Below are 17,037 nucleotides of genomic sequence, written 5' to 3' on the forward strand. Positions count from 1 at the left end.
AATGGATTTATTTTTTTATATAAAACGCAAGGTGAAGATAACAGTATACAGTACAGTTGACACTGAGTGAACGCAATCAGTGTCAAGTAAAAGCATACGCTTAAGACAACATGTAAATTAATTTGCTCACGATAAACCGAACATACAACACAATCAGTGTCAAGTAAGAGCATACGCGTAAGACAACATGTACATTAATTCGCTCACGATAATCCGTTCAAAGAAATATTAAAACAACACATTCACTTTAATCGCTCAATGAGACGTCGTTAAAATAACAGTTTAATTTTGGAGCTGAAGATTGTTTTAGTTTTCATACTGTTAGCAGAATTCACTCTGTGAAAGGTGGTTAATGTGTGTTGAAAATATTGACAAATGTTCCACACATGGAAACATGCGAAAATATGAAGGACGACATTATTATTTGTGAATTCGTTACTGGAAACTTTGGCATAACAAAGGTGAAACGTGAATTCATTATATGGATTTATGTGCTATTCTTATATTGGATTAATGTGTCAATTCTGTGGATACGATACAACGAAATGTAAGTACACGTTTTAATAGAGTTCAACATAGTATCGTTTTGCAATTGATCTTTTAGATTCTTAAAGGTCACATGCAACGTAAAACACAACTTTGCAGATTCTGATACCTTTCGGTATGGACTTACCGAAACAAATCATCAAAAATGCAAAGTCAACTTTAAAGTTGAAAAATAACACGATGAAAAAAACCGCGCGAAATCGGAGTTCAAACGATTCACTAATTTTCCCCCGACTTTTCGGGGAAAACTGGTTTCAACAGCTGGGCTGAGCTCATAGCAAGTGCGCAGTGAAATAGGTTCGAGCAACTTGGAAGCGGGCTGTCCCGTGAATACTCGGTGAAGGCTTTGGTGTGAGCCATTTTCCTAATGTTTTGTTGATATCTCACAGGCGCGAGCTTTTTATATGTTATGACAGTAAATAAACTGTTTATATAATTTCATTTGTCTATTTTACCACACGCTCTTCTTCTTACCGAAGTCACTTTCTCAGTTCGATACTAAAAAAGCAATGTCATTATTTAGCGTTGACAGAATTTCTAACTGTGATATAGATATGTCGTTGTCACAGACAAAACTCAATGTCTTGTTTTATTGACACCTGTGTGTCTGCCTGCCTGTCTGCTAATGACAATATTCAATACACAACTGCGATCACTGAACACATGCAATTTGAACTTAACTCCAATCAGGCTATACACCATAAACAAAACGCATTGATTTATGGCCCGAGTTCGGTCTCTGTCACATTATGTAATTACACAGACAGGCAGGTGTGATACTTGAACACATGACATGTTATGATGTCTGTTGATTGCAAAATGTTATACACCAAAAATGAGCATGTATTTACAAAACCCAACATCTCTATATATACACACACAATGAGCCGTGAGGGCATCTGCAAATGAACCAGCCGTTACACTTGAGTGCACACCCACCCGCTCTGACTGGGTTCGGTATCCCGGCTGCTTGTTTCTTGGGAAGTAAACCCAAGTACACAATATTGCACTTTTGATTTGCGATTGTACGCTTATAATTTTGTTTATATGTTTTTTCATAACCAGCAATGTATATTATATGTCATGAATAAGTGATAATTGTGTTTTAATTATGTTTGATTTTTTGGTTGCATGTGACCTTTAAAATAATTACATAAAATGTCCTCTACCACGGGATCTCCGTGATCAGCAGCACTTGCATGTTCACTCGCCTCTCATCGACACTAATATTCGCAAATATATTTTCAAAAATCGACATTACATGTAAAGTCATATGAATAATATGTTTTCGTCAATTATGTTAAAGGAACTTTAACTTATATGTCAATGTAGAAATATTTACTTCTCGGGCTGGTTTGGGTCAAATATCAGGGGCCGGTTCGGGGGTAATTCCTTATGGCATTGAATGAGCCCAACAATATTGAGAGTTTACAGTAGTTGTTTACCAGCGGATGCACAATTTATGGCAAGCACCAGTTTATGAAAGCACTTATATTTTAAACATATCTTATATTTCACTTTCAACGTATCTTTTAGGACTAACCCTAGGTACCAAATATGAAAAGAATCTAGTGAACGGTTCTTAAGATATTCCAATTCGTACGTACGTACAGACGGCCTGACGGAGCCTAAGCGCGGCGGGGGATAACAAATAGAATACATTTGAAGCGGTGGTTACGGGCGGAACTTTAGTGATCTTTGGAGTATCACTACGTATCTCACTTAGATTAACCGTTGTGTTGTCAAACTGTTTACACAATGTGTTGACAGACGTTAGGCACCAGATTAATGTATGTGCTGTGTGCCTTCTCCGTCTGAAACGTACGCGCGAAAACTGTGTGCATGCATAAACTGTTACAAGCGCCACAAACGGCGAAACAAATTAGCGAGACACGTACATCAGAGATTTCAGAAACGGAGGTTTGGTGCCGTGGTAATTATATTTCGCCTTGAAGTTGCAGTTTGAACAAATAAATTCCTTTTCTTCTTCTTTGGATTTGGAGTCTTCCATCGTTGGTTGTTGTTCCGTCTGCTGTTGTTGGAAAACATGTAGAGACAGCTGTACGTGTAGTTTCGTATAAAATTTTCAGTTTATTTGAGAGCTTTACAATAGCGTCGTTTCAAGGTAAAGTCTATATTTAAAATAAGATAGTGGGTGATTAAACAAATTCACTAATAATATTCTAGCTTAGATACGAAACCATATCTTTTCTAAGACTGAGATGAGCGGGTTGCACAAGGACAGAGTGCTAGTTATTCCATCAAAGTAAAGTACTAAGGATGTGTGTCTGAGATAACACCCTTGGTTACATCACGTCCGTTGTTATCACACACTACCAATACAATGGTGCCTATTACTGTTCATACTTTAGGACAGAAATTCAGAAATTGCAAATGTGAAATGCAAAAAAACAAACACACAATAGTGTTCAATTATCTTTAAATTTCAAATCATTTTACAGAACAGCTAAGCATAATGTGGACCTAAAACGGGGGAAATCCCAATTTTAGGCATGTGCTTACATCAATAATTGAAATCCTGGTATTTATGATTTAATTATTTTATTTATATTTTTTTATTTATATTTATTTAGCGCCAATATCCAGATCACCTGCTCAAAGGCGCATTATTTTTTCCCTCGATCATTGGATGTCAGTCTCAAACGGCATATTGTATTATCAATCTCAACTCCCAGGGGAGCATACAACTCTTGCAGCCACTAGGCGCACCGAGTTAATGTGGCTTTCCCATCCTTACGAGGTACCCATTCACAGCTGGGTGGACTGGGACACGTAGTCACAGTATTTTGTCCAAGTGTACTGCACGTTGCTGTACCCGCAACTAGGTGTTTGCATGTATTCATGTGGCCACCATCTGGTCATATACCAACGGATTCGTGGGTTCTTTTAAGTGTACAGAGTTGTGTACTGTACACTAGGGGTTGTTACAACACTGAAAGAGTCTGCACGCAAAGTTGACTCCAAGGATTTTACACCTGGTCACAGGTGGGCTCGATCCCGTCACCTCAAGCTCGCTGGATCACTAATTAATTATGTTTAATATTTGCAATGGTAAAGGATTATATTTTTCTTACTGTTTGCCCATTTTACTTACAGAAAATATGCCTGACATTGCAGACAAAATATAATGTGTGTTTGCATAGGGTTGTTCAGTTTATTATTTTATGTATTTAAAAAGTATAATTATTGAGCATGTTTATTGTTGGAAAATATTTTGTGGAACTGATCTGACGAATATGTGAAAGAAAAAAAATCAATTATAAGTATATTTTTCTTGCTTCACAGAAAACACTGCACAAAACATGATCATAACTAATCATTCATAATTGATATTTTTTAACTGGAAGGATATTATATTCAAATAGGTTTCATCAGTGAAATATCATCCTCTGGTAAAAATATTTCTTTGTATGTTTCATTTTACTTTTTCTTCATTAGTGAAAATGAACGACAAATAACCTGTGACAGAATTCTTAAAAGTTTAGTTATCACTGAATATTGTAAGATGATAAAAGCACATTGTTAAACATAAACACTAATTGGCCAGGCCTGCATCAATCATTGTTTAGTTATATTCAGAAGAGACCAAGCTAAGTCAGAGGAACTAGTAATCACAGGAAACATGACCTGTTTCTTCAATCAAGTTACATGTAACGGCAAGGTTAGGGAGTAGAAGTGTAAGAAGCACTCGTAAAATCCTTCAACAAGCCTGCAGCACAGGTTTATGACAAAGCCAGGACCGCTCATAATTTTAAAGGGGGTAGGGGATGGGGTGTCACCCATTTTGTTCTATGGAGGTAAGGGGGTCCCTTACTCTGTACAGGTGTTGTTGTTGTTTTGGGGGGGTGGAGGGAGAGAAGAGGTCATGTACATGCTTTTCCATAAAAATCATCTCACTCACTCACACTCACACTCACACTCTCTCTCACACACACACACACACACACACACACACACACACACACACACACACACACACACACACACACACATCCCTCCTTGCCATAAGTTAGCATTGCATGGATAAGGCATTGAAAAGGTCCCAGATTATTACCATTCAAAATGTGTCCCTCAGTGGTCATGGTTAATGGAAATATTGGTAGAGCACAATTGTCCTTAGCCATTTTGCATGGCTTTTTTAGCAGGTCATGGAGTCATCCCACAGAAGTTCTGACGGTTAGTTAACCTCTTTTAGCCATGGGTACAGAGCATCCAACTTCAGATTAAAAGGTCTGTGGTCGAATCCCATCATGGGACTCAGAAATTTTAAGGCTTCTACATTGGTGTCTAAGGGGTTGCTGAGCATGCTCAAATTAGCCATTGAAGCAGCCATAAAATACCCCCAGTCCCTTGATAGGTTTCTGGCATCTGACAAGGTAAGGATGTCATCTGTGGGATGACTCCATGCCATGCCACTCATTCACAAAATGCAGAACATGTAGCAGATGTTGATACCTTCTTTGTCGGTGTAGATTAAAAAATAAACAAAATATTGATAATTAAGAGCTTAATAGATATTGAACTTTTCATTTTATGAAAAAAACATGTTATTCATATAGAGCATGTACTTAACTCAGAGTTGCCTCTCTTTAGGACATTCTCCACAGTCAACAAAACCTGGCATGTTGTGGACATTAGGCTATGACAAAGTTTATAATAATTCAAGGAACATCATGATGGTGAAGGGAGTTCTCATCAAATTATTCAAGTATAAAATGAATAATGGTGAATGATTGCAACATGATGACAATGCTGGTTTGAGATGCTGAAGTAATTACAATACCGGTTTATGAATCACTTGGGGCCATGGGGTAGCCTAGTGGTTAAAGTGGTTGCTCGTCACGCTGAAGGCCTGGGTTTGATTCCCCACATTGGTACAATGTGTGAAGCCCATTTATGGTGTCCCATGCTGTGATATTGCTGGAATATTGCTAAACGTGGCGTAAAAGTAAACTCACTCACTAGTGGTGGTCCGATTAATTGAAGTAATCGAAGATTGGTCGCAGTGACTAAACGACCAAGCAATCGATTATGTTTTCTCTCATAATCGAACACAAACAATTTTGGAACACTTGTTTGCATTAATAACATTTTTCAAAAGGTCGGTTTTGTCTATTACATTTCATAAGTACTACAAGCTCTTTCCAAGTCATGACTGAATTTATCTTAAAGATTCCAGGAAATTTATGTTCCTAACATACTAGTCATCCTTTAAAGATGTGAAATTTGTAAATACATTTTGTGCAATTTGCCAAGAAACCCAAAAGAACTACATGTTTTTTCAAAAATTTTGTGCTTTAACAAACATAACCAGGAGAATTTGATAAATCTCGCTAACCAATTTTTTTCGATGATTGATCGGTTGTAATGAACCAGTCATCTATTGTGAGATTTTAGCCAATTCCCAACACTATCACTCACTATGAATCACTTTTGGGATTCCATAGCAGACATGATTGCCAGCTCATAGCTGCAGACTGGTGGAAATCTGGTGGTTACAATGTGTGAACTGACTGATTGTGTGTCGTCATACCTAGGTAGTGTGGATCGATGCTCATGCTGTTAACCTCTGGTTGTCGGGTCATCACACTGTTATCTATAGGTTGTAGTGATAGACCTGTGATATAACTAATGTGTCATAAAACTGCATTCACTCGCTAGTCCTCTTGCTCTCATATAAGATGATCTTGTTACAGCTTCTACGGATGGCCCCATGGTCTAGTGGATAGAGTGTTTGCCTGGTGAGTCAAGTTCAGTAGTTTGATTCCCGGCCACATGAAGCCAAAAGACATTATTTCCTGTTGCTTGCATGGCATTCATCATTATCCTCCTGGATTCTGAGTTATATTTCAGACGCACAATTTTATATAATCTGTCTTATTCAATATAGTCAACCCTGAAAATAATGGAATAATTAAATTACACCAATAAGTAAGAGAATTTCTGTGTGAACGGACCCCAAAATTAAGATATGAAAATGTATTTACCATAATATGATTGAGATAGAATACGCTGCATGATTGAGGAGGATCAGTCCCTGCAGAGACTAGATATATTATCTACAGGAAGCTCTACACATTGTAGAGGAAGCTTCGTACATTGTAGAAAGGTATGGATTAAGGCATGGTAGAACCTTCCAAGATGGTATCGACAGACAACATCACGTCGGGAGACTAACATCCTGGGTACTTGCCGAAACAGTCAAACAATTTGCAGCTACGGCCTTAATTATGTCATACGAGGTGTATAAACTAGACTTCCTTCCTGTCCTTGAGAGCCCCCAGTGCACACTCAGAGTCTACAGGATAGTGTTACTTACTGAATTTCTCCCAGATACCATTGTCAGGGGGTTGGAAGGAGTCACTTGGACTGGTATCTCCGTGTCAGACTTTGGTTGTGATTTGCCAGACAACAGGACTGTTGGATGTTGTATTATTCCTCAATTATGGGATTGTTAGCAAATATTGGAATAACCTATGTTATAATACAGGCCGCTGTAATATTTGCTGTTATTTCTGATGGATCGTCCGAGCGTTTCTGCAACCATACTTTTACATCTAATTTTACAACGCAGTGCACGGCTTGTGTCCGTAACAAGGACGTGGAGTGTCCATACAATGCCACGAAGCTGAGCTCTGGAAGGGGGGTGGCTGAATGCACGTACATCGTGACGCTTGGCGGGTCCAAGATCGTACAACTGGCTGGCTGTCACCACCTGTGTTATCGCACAGCTATCTCCGTCAGGTGCTGCCCAGGACACTGGGGGCCACAGTGTGAAGGTAAGGTCCTAACTTACATCAAAGACCAAGATTGGTGCACTCGCACCCTTCCACCCGGACCCCGTCCATCATTCAGTTACCTTACATGTCCGCCAAGTATGTTTTGTCTGTTTAGTGACTGTAGTCTGTAATTCCCCTTTAGCTGTAATATTGCTGACTCTGGTGAATGCAAGTCTACCTGTTGGGAATCTGAGGAACAATATCTTCTCAGTATCCCATGCTGGTCTCTGTGTGGTGGGGTTGCCTAGTGGTTAAAGTGTCCCCTCGTTATGCCGAAGATCTGGGTTCAGTTCCCCACATGGGCACAGTGTGTGAAGGCCATTTCTGGTGTTCTCTGCCATGATATTGATGGAATATTGCTAAAAGCGGCGTGAAACCTCACTCACTCACTCACTCACTCACTCACTCACTCACTCACTCACTCACTCACTCACTCACTCACTCACTCACTCACTCTCACTGTCAATGTATATTTCCGTATTGTCACAGTTTCTCATCAGCAACCATTGGGCACAATTTTTATTGTAACAGGGATGTGAAATGGGCGTTTCAGGTTGTTGCAAAATACTTTCATTTTCTAACTGATTGCCATGTTGTATTAAGTATCAATATGAAGAAGATGCTAGTTTGTACAAAGCACTATACCAACGGTCATTGTATGGTCTCTGATTATGCATATCACATGAGTATGCTGGGGTGACTCCGTAGAGTTGTGTCCCTTAGTTGTAGCAGACACCTGTGATGATGAACTTGAATCAGCTTTCAAACCAACTTCCTCACTAACCTGAATGAGCTATGAAGGATGGAGCTTTTTCAGCCTCTGTGACAATATTCCAGCAGTATCACAGAGGAGAACACCAAAAATGAACTATCACACTTTCTATGTTCGGAAACTAACGAGTTGCTAAGGAATCATTTTCACTCTCACTCACTCACTCACTCACTCACTCACTCTGCGGTAGCATACCGAGACAGGATATGACCTCTATACCTGATACTTGTCTCCCTGTGTGGATTCTTCAGTATCCCATACATGTCTCTGTTTGTTGATTCTGTGACAGAATAGGTCCTCAGCACCCATGTTAAGACTTCCTATGGCGATTCAAGGTCTGAATATCTGCCCACTATCCCATATTGCCTCCCTCTGTGGATTCAAAAACAGAATAACATGTGAAGATCTGGATTAAAATTGGTCTACAGCATCCCATGCTTGTCGTAAGAGGTGACTACTGGCATCGGGTGCTCATGCTGTTGATCACTAGATTATCTGGTCCAGACTCAATTATTTACAGATCGCTGCCATATAGCTGGAATATTGCTGACTGCGGCATTAAACAATAATCAAACAAATAAGAAACTGTTAATGTGGGATTCAATTTAACAAGTGGCAAGTTTTTATTTTAGTTGAGTATATAACACTGATGTCATGTGACATGGTCATAATGTATACCATATAAGAACAAGACAAAGTGTCTCCTCTGTACATTGTGACATTAATTACTCAGCAGGACATGTTGCAACATTGTTCCACACGTGACTGTGACAAGCCCATGCTGTGCTCAGATTACCATCTACTGCTGGTTACATACACTAACAACTAGTCTCTGAAATGAACATATTTTACTGAAAAAGGTTCATAGTAAAAAAAAATACAATATAATGAAAAGGAGCCCTGAGACTTTCTTCATTTTCAGAATTCAGCAGATTGGTACAGACCCTGAAGCTGAGGAAATCTAGACTTGCCACATTTTCTAGACTTGTGTGGGCTTTCTGGATATATTTGCTTCAGGGTCTGTTCAACAGACTACTGGTTACACTGACTATCAGAACCTGGGCCTCACGGTTCCTGGTGTAGAGCTCAAGTGTAAGACAGCTGCTTGGCTTCCTATTGTAGAAGGAGGTGGGGAAATTTACAGGAGCAAGACATTGTTAGTTGTAAAATATATAATGAGGAATGATTTCTGAGTGCTCTCATTATTGTGTCGCTTGTTGAATTACTTTGGTAAAATGTGAAGCGTAAATTTATTGTTTGTTTACCTTGGTTAGTAGAATACTTGATTATTTAAATATTTTAGTTTGAATTGAAAGTAGAACTGCACAAAATATCAGCATATTCACAAAGCTAGACTATTTTTTATTATTCGATTTTGTGTGCTCTGAGGAAACAAATCACATCTTCTTCAACTTTCCCTGAACATGTGACCAGTTTAGGCCTAAAAAAAAATGTTGTGATTCCGATTACCCAGCCTACCATTGAATTCTGGTGCCGATCCTATTTTTCATAATTGGCCTTACAGTGCCACAATTCACTGTACAGAGTGGTGTCCCTTAAGTACAGAAACCTATGGTTCAAATCCCAGTTGACCAGCACCACTGGGCTTCTCTCCCACGTGAGCTGACATGCCTGATGCACTCACTCACTCACTCACTCACTCACTCACTCACTCACTCACTGTCTCACTGTATCATTCACTCACTCACTCACTCACTCACTGTATATTTCAGTATTGTCACAGTTTCTCATCAGCAACCATTTGACACAATTTTTAATTGTAACAGGGATGTGAAATAATTTGCTTTAGAAATTTTATGGGGCGTTTCAGGTTATTGCAAAATACTTTCATTTTCTAACGGATTGCCATGTTGTATTAAGTATCAATATGAAGAAGATGCTAGTTTGTACAAAGCACTATACCAACGGTCATTCTATGGTCTCTGATTATGCATATCACATGCTTATGCTGGGGTGATTCCCGTAGAGTTGTGTCCCTTAGTTGTAGCAGACACCTGTGATGATGAACTTGAATCAGCTTTCAAACCAACTTCCTCACTAACCTGAATGAGCTATGAAGGATGAAGCTTTTTCAGCCTCTGTGACAATATTCCAGCAGTATCACAGAGGAGAACACCAAAAATGAACTATCACACTTTCTATGTTCGGAAACTAACGAGTTGCTAAGGAATCATTTTTTATACATCTTTTGTCCGCGTAGGCATTGAGAAACTACAGGAGCCCAGACTGTGGCACACATGTACCACAGTATATGCATCTGAATTTCTGTGTAGTCCAGACCCTTGACAAACCACACATACCTTTAGTGGTCCAGACCCTTGACAAACCACACATACCTTTAGTGGTCCAGACCCTTGACAAACCACACATACCTTTAGTGGTCCAGACTCTTGATGTAAGGATCTGGTTTGGTTTATTATTTCAAGTGATATCATTTGGGCGTAGAGCATTTGAAACTAAAAGGCAGATAAATACAGGTGACTAAACAGGCAAAGATAATTACAGGTGACTGAAGGCTAATTACAGGTGACTAAAGGCAGATAATTACAGGTGACTAAAGGGCGGTGGCTAAAGGCAGATAATTACAGGTGACTAAAGGCAGATAATTACAGGTGACTAAAGGCAGATAATTACAGGTGACTAAAGGGCAGATAATTACAGGTGATCAAAGGGCAGATAATTACAGGTGGCTAAAGGGCAGATAATTACAAGTGACTAAAGGGCAGATAATTACAGGTGATTAAAGGGCAGATAATTACAGGTGACGCAGGTATCAACGTTTGTATGTTTGTCTGTTTTCAAGAGCGCATATGGAACGGTAAGAAAACATATTATCATGAATTGATGTGTTTGCAATGATTGGTAATTTATAAGTTATTGTAAGTAAATGAATGAAAACTAGGCAGTCCGTAATACGTTATGACTAAGTTATGTGCAGTTGTAAACATTTAACATTACTGCTGTATATGAATCTAAGTTAGTTTTGTTTATTGTTACAGTCAATCACATCTCAAGTCAACTCAATTCAACCAATCTTCTAAGAATAAAGATATGACATCGCTCTCTCATAATCATCATTCGTTCGTTCGTTACTTATAATACTTGACAAACCACACATAGTGGTCCAGACCCTTGACAAACCACACATAGTGGCCCAGACCCTTGACAAACCACACATAGTGGCCCAGACCCTTGACAAACCACACATAGTGGTCCAGACCCTTGACAAACCACACATAGTGGTCCAGACCCTTGACAAACCACACATAGTGGTCCAGACCCTTGACAAACCACACATAGTGGTCCAGACCCTTGACAAACCACACATAGTGGTCCAGACCCTTGGACCCACATTGACCCTTGAAAACCACACATAGTGGTCCAGACCCTTGACAAACACATAGTGGTCCAGGCCCTTGACAAACCACACATAGTGGTCCAGACCCTTGACAAACCACACATAGTGGTCCAGACCCTTGACAAACCACACATAGTGGTCCAGACCCTTGACAAACCACACATAGTGGTCCAGACCCTTGACAAACCACACATAGTGGTCCAGACCCTTGACAAACCACACAGAGTGGTCCAGACCCTTGACAAACCACACATAGTGGTCCAGACCCTTGACAAACCACACATAGTGGTCCAGACCCTTGACAAACCACACAGAGTGGTCCAGACCCTTGACAAACCACACATAGTGGTCCAGACCCTTGACAAACCACACATAGTGGTCAGTAGCAGTAGTAACACAGTGTAGATAGTCACTTGTGTAGATAGTACTTGGACGGAAGTGGCTCATTACTTGTACTCTACTGTTGACGCCAGCGTGAGTGCAATACATTGACCGGAGCCTCTGGTCAAGCTGGTATCGACTTCCCACGTCAGCTGGAAGTGTTCACATTGCATTAATGGGGACCCAGCCAGGAAACGACCATGTAATGTCATTGTTGATTTTCAAGATAATATTCAGTTTGAAAAACACATCTTCAACATTTCAAGTAGAGTCATAAAAATCTTTTCCAAGTTTAATATACTGTAATATACTGCTACTTAAATAGTAATAGACTTATTTGTCCTTTTTTGCAATAAACCTAATCAATGATTTGCAAATTATACCACAATATGGTAAGAAATTCTATGCTTGACTTTTGTTGCAAAATTTACAATCAATTTCAACAAGTGTAAAGATATTGTTTAATCTTATGATTTAATGATTACAGTACCGGTATATTAGACTTGAGAGTTATAAGAAATATAGCTGGGACTTTTATGTTTGAGGAAGTCATGGACAATGTTTACATTTTGAAAAATTGATTACGATGCTCATTCTGTATCAGTGACTAATGGAGATACGGCACACGTCTTTTTCTGTATTGGAATAGGGCCACAGACAATATATCGATAGTTTTCCGTGCCCCTCATCAGCTGATGCAGGGACCTGTGAGGATCCAGGATAGAATTGGTCACCAGCATTCCCATGCTTGTCATAAGAGGTGACTAACTAGATTGGATGGTCAGGCTCACAGACTTGGTTGACACATGTCACCGTCTCCCATTTGTGTATATAGATGCATGTGCTGTTGATCAGTGGATTTTCTGGTCCAGACTCGATTATTTACAGACTGCCACCATATAGCTAGAATATTGCTGGGTCAAGCTTTAAGCAACAAACCAACCAGTCATCTGATGCAGGAGGTCAGTACAGATAGGCAGCCATGATTCACAATCAGCAAGGATGTTGATGTAATGGTAACTCTCTGTTACTTCCAGAGTGTCCAGGAGGTGTCGACAATGTGTGCAGTGGTCACGGTCTGTGCAGCGAGGGTATCGACGGAATCGGCACTTGCGACTGTGATGTAAGTGAGAGGTCTGACATAGCTAAACAGAAACTGTATTGACAATATATGTGTATTCTGCTAAAACTATTAGATTCTGTCCACTGCCAAGGTCTAAGAATTTGTAATGGAACTTCCCCTGTTAGTCTCTACGTCGGGTCCGATCTCTGAAACGCCTTCAGTAAAATTGTGCATGTTCTATTTTTCACATGATAAAAGGGAGAAGAACTGATCGTTGTCCTTTAGTAGACCACTGAATGTGCTGATGATTAGTTTGTCGATATTTCAAATGGTAAAAATAAAACATTGTGCTGTGGTATGTAATATTTATATTGACTTAAATTGTTATACCTAACTTGTGTGATATCAGACATGTGGACCTGAACATTGACACCTCAGGTGTGTGATGTCAGACATGTGGACCTGAACATTGACACCTCAGGTGTGTGATGTCAGACATGTGGAGCTGAACATTGACACCTTAGGTGTGTGATGCCAGACATGTGGACCTGAACATTGACACCTCCGGTGTGTAATGTCAGACATGTGGACCTGAATGTCAGACATGGACCTGAACATTGACACTTCAGGTGTGTGATGTCAGACATGGACCTGAACATTGACACCTCATGTGTGTGATATCAGACATGTGGACCTGAACATTGACACCTCAGTGTGTGATATCAGACATGTGGACCTGAACATTGACACCTCAGGTGTGTGATATCAGACATGTGGACCTGAACATTGACACCTCAGGTGTGTGATATCAGACATGTGGACCTGAACATTGACACCTCAGGTGTGTGATATCAGACATGTGGGCCTGAACATTGACACCTCAGGTGTGTGATATCAGACATGTGGACCTGAACATTGACACCTCAGGTGTGTGATATCAGACATGTGGACCTGAACATTGACACCTCAGGTGTGTGATGTCAGACATGTGGACCTGAACATTGACACCTCAGGTGTGTGATATCAGACATGTGGACCTGAACATTGACACCTCAGGTGTGTGATATCAGACATGTGGACCTGAAATGTTTTTCTGATATACAGCTGTTTTGTAGCCTTATTGTTTTGGTAAATTATCAATACCTAATAGATCATGTTCCATAATTTTCCATTAATGATCCCTTTTCAGGAGAATTTCACCGGTACAGTGTGTGAGCTGTGTGCCAACAGTACTTTCTATGGCCCCAACTGTACTGAAGGTAGGTGGAGTGAGTGAGTGAGTGAGGATTGTGGCCCCAAATTGAACCAAAGTTGGGTAGACGTGGACATTTTTTCATTATCTTAATGTTTCTTTTATATTTTCATCTGTTTTTTTTGTGGGCCCTTTGGCGACAATATACAATCTTACCTATCCAAGAGCAAAATATGCAATCTTACGTATCCAAGTGCATCACATTTTCAATTACTACATCCACAAATAGTATTTTGAGCCAGTTAAAGTTGCTGTTGAATATATCGTTGATGGAGCCTCCTGTTACGGTGTATGTTGTAGAGTGCCAGTGTGGCAATGGAACATGTAACAGTGGAGTGTATGGAGACGGGTCATGTGACTGCTTTAGTGGATTCAAGGGAGACTACTGTGATATCAGTAAGTATGTCCATCTAGAGAGACACTTTAGCAATATTAATATTACATATAACATTAATATTAATATTCAGTTAGCTGCAACAGTGGTCAGTCTTCCAAAATGGGCTGGGGATCCAGGGGAAAGGTGATCTTCACACAACTACTGGTCTTCATCAAATGTGAGATCTAATATGAGACTACGCTATTCCCGGTGTTCCAAACCAGTCTTTACTACCAATCTGTATGTAGTAGTACAGGAGCAAAGTCAGATCAAATTAGTTTTGTTCAGCGCCTATTATCAGTCCCTCCTGGATTCTGCGGTTGCAGAATAAATCATGGAAATTACCTTTTGATGCAGAAAAACGTTTGGTCCGCGGAAAACGCACTTTCATGCAGAATACTCTGTGGAATTTGACATTTTTCAGCCGCGGAACTTACTTATTTTGAAAGGTGAATGAAGATTGACAATCAACCGAAATGAAAAATAGGGGTAAAAGAACACAAAAACGAACTGAGACATTTGTTATAATGATATTTTCAATATATTCATGAATAACGATGATTTATTCATAAGGTAATCATTTCTAAAGCACCTTTTTAATAATATTATATGAATTTGACATTGCAATTATGTTCACAAAATCGATGTTTTTGAAGGTTGAAATGAATTAATTTAGTATTTTTTAGTTTTTAACTGAAGAATGTTTTGCAGAATTTTGAAAAATGGGATACAGAATTTACTTAAATTTGCCCCGGAATTCTTAAAATTCGCTGTGGAATCCAGGAGGGACTGTATTACACTGATCCCAAGGAAGTGGCAGTGATGGAAGACATTTTTCAAAATGGCTGATATTTGGCAAATTAACCATTCTGAACATGGTTTGGTATGTACTGTGTATACAATATTAAATCATCTTGGTTTCTGGAACTTGATAGCCATCTTAACAAAAGCTAGGGCTTGTAATAGTTGAACACAGTATGAGTATGATTAGGCTCAAACTGATTTGTCATGTGTATGTTTTGTTCATCAGCTATTATGGGTTGTGAAAACATGACGTGTGACAACAACAGCCGGTGTCAGGAGATTGATGGCAACACCACCTGTGTTTGTGATCATGGATATGAGGAAAGCGACAATAATTCCTGTTCTCGTAAGTAATTGAACTCAAGATTTACATGTCATCAGGTAAAAACTGTAAAATTAGTTTGATTTTCAACAAAATCAGTTTCTCCTACACATTATGAAAAAATCCCAATGTGCTTTAGTTTTATCATTGTCTGTGGGGATTCAAGATCAGAACAGGTGGCCAACTTACTAAAGAGGCCACCAAGTGGATTGGCCAATGACTTGATTGATTTCTTCATACCCTGACACTGCTCATACAAAAAGCCAGACTTGATCATGTACAGAACACGTCATAGAACTGGAATATTTCTGAGTGTGGCATGGAACATGAAACAAACTTGAATCTTTGGAAAAAAAATGTTTACTTCCCATGATTCCCTCTTTAGGAAGACATAGCCCTTGGCGCACAGATATAGATCATCAGTACAACACATTCGTCACTTGTGAATACACGAGAAATAACACCAAGGTAAAACAGTAACTTATGTTATATTTGGGATTACACTTTCTCAATAAAGTAGAGATTCTAGTACTTTTGCTACATTGAGTCTAGTACAAGATTTGAACCCTCACTGTAAGAGTGAGGCATCTAATCGTAAGCACACAAAGTCAGCCGTCTAACCTGCTCAGCCATCACAGCTTCTACAAAAATGGAAGTCGGACAACTGGCAGTCTAGATCACCTACTCTGATCAGTGGCAGGTTCCCCTCTTGCTAGAGCCAGGAGTGATTCCTTGTTGAATATATGGCATGCATTCCTGATGAGGAGGAACATATATGTTCATGTCAGGGTTTTACGAGTCGCACAAATGGGGAGAATGGATGCAGAAACCCAAAAATACTGTGCCCGAAGAGACGCACAAATATGCCTGTCGTGCATCAGGCGAAGTTATCTGTGTCTGTAATTTTACCCATCAGTCATGACCACTGTCCACATGACCACTGATTCATTCCAGGTGTTGAAGTAGTTATCTGAATGTACACTACTCTACACCATTTCAGTACTTTACTGGACGACCGCCTCTGTGGTGTAGTGGTTAGAGCGTCCGCCCGGAGAGCGGAAGGTCGCGGGTTCGATCCCGACCGCGTGATACCAAAAGACGATAAAATATGGTACTTGTTGGTCCCTGCCTGGCGCTCGGCATTAATGGGTACAACAAGGACTGGTCTGGGCTAGTACAAGCAGCCGCACATACACATACACAAGCATGCACTCCATCATATGAGCAAAATATTCTAAAGCACGACGTTAAACCCAATTTCACCTCACCTCACCTCACCTCACTTTACTGGACCCTCGTCTTGCCAGCAAGGACCTGTAGCCTTCATTGATGGGGGTATGTT

General features: G+C 39.8%; 2 protein-coding genes across 5 annotated transcripts in view; one reads left to right on the top strand and one right to left on the bottom strand.

The window, feature by feature from the left end:
- Positions 1 to 2,587, bottom strand: part of LOC124258723 (cysteine-rich DPF motif domain-containing protein 1-like) — a 59,502-nt gene extending 56,915 nt beyond the window's left edge. For all 4 annotated transcript variants that reach the window (XM_046692801.1, XM_046692802.1, XM_046692803.1 and 1 more), the window contains exon 1: positions 2,445 to 2,587. In XM_046692801.1, the coding sequence (XP_046548757.1) occupies positions 2,445 to 2,557 (113 nt within the window). In that variant the 5' untranslated portion in view covers positions 2,558 to 2,587. The remainder of the gene's footprint in view (positions 1 to 2,444) is intronic.
- A 4,304-nt stretch (positions 2,588 to 6,891) lies between these two features.
- The window catches only part of LOC124258673 (stabilin-2-like), a 40,700-nt gene continuing 30,554 nt past the window's right edge, over positions 6,892 to 17,037 (top strand). The window contains exons 1-5 of the mRNA XM_046692745.1: positions 6,892 to 7,346; positions 12,916 to 13,001; positions 14,131 to 14,200; positions 14,494 to 14,589; positions 15,600 to 15,719. Coding sequence (XP_046548701.1) covers positions 6,992 to 7,346; positions 12,916 to 13,001; positions 14,131 to 14,200; positions 14,494 to 14,589; positions 15,600 to 15,719 — 727 coding nt within the window. The 5' untranslated portion in view covers positions 6,892 to 6,991. The remainder of the gene's footprint in view (positions 7,347 to 12,915; positions 13,002 to 14,130; positions 14,201 to 14,493; positions 14,590 to 15,599; positions 15,720 to 17,037) is intronic.

The sequence above is a fragment of the Haliotis rubra genome, unplaced genomic scaffold (genome assembly GCF_003918875.1).
Source record: "Haliotis rubra isolate DU_JTF1 unplaced genomic scaffold, ASM391887v1 Scf7, whole genome shotgun sequence".
Classification (NCBI taxonomy): domain Eukaryota; kingdom Metazoa; phylum Mollusca; class Gastropoda; order Lepetellida; family Haliotidae; genus Haliotis; species Haliotis rubra.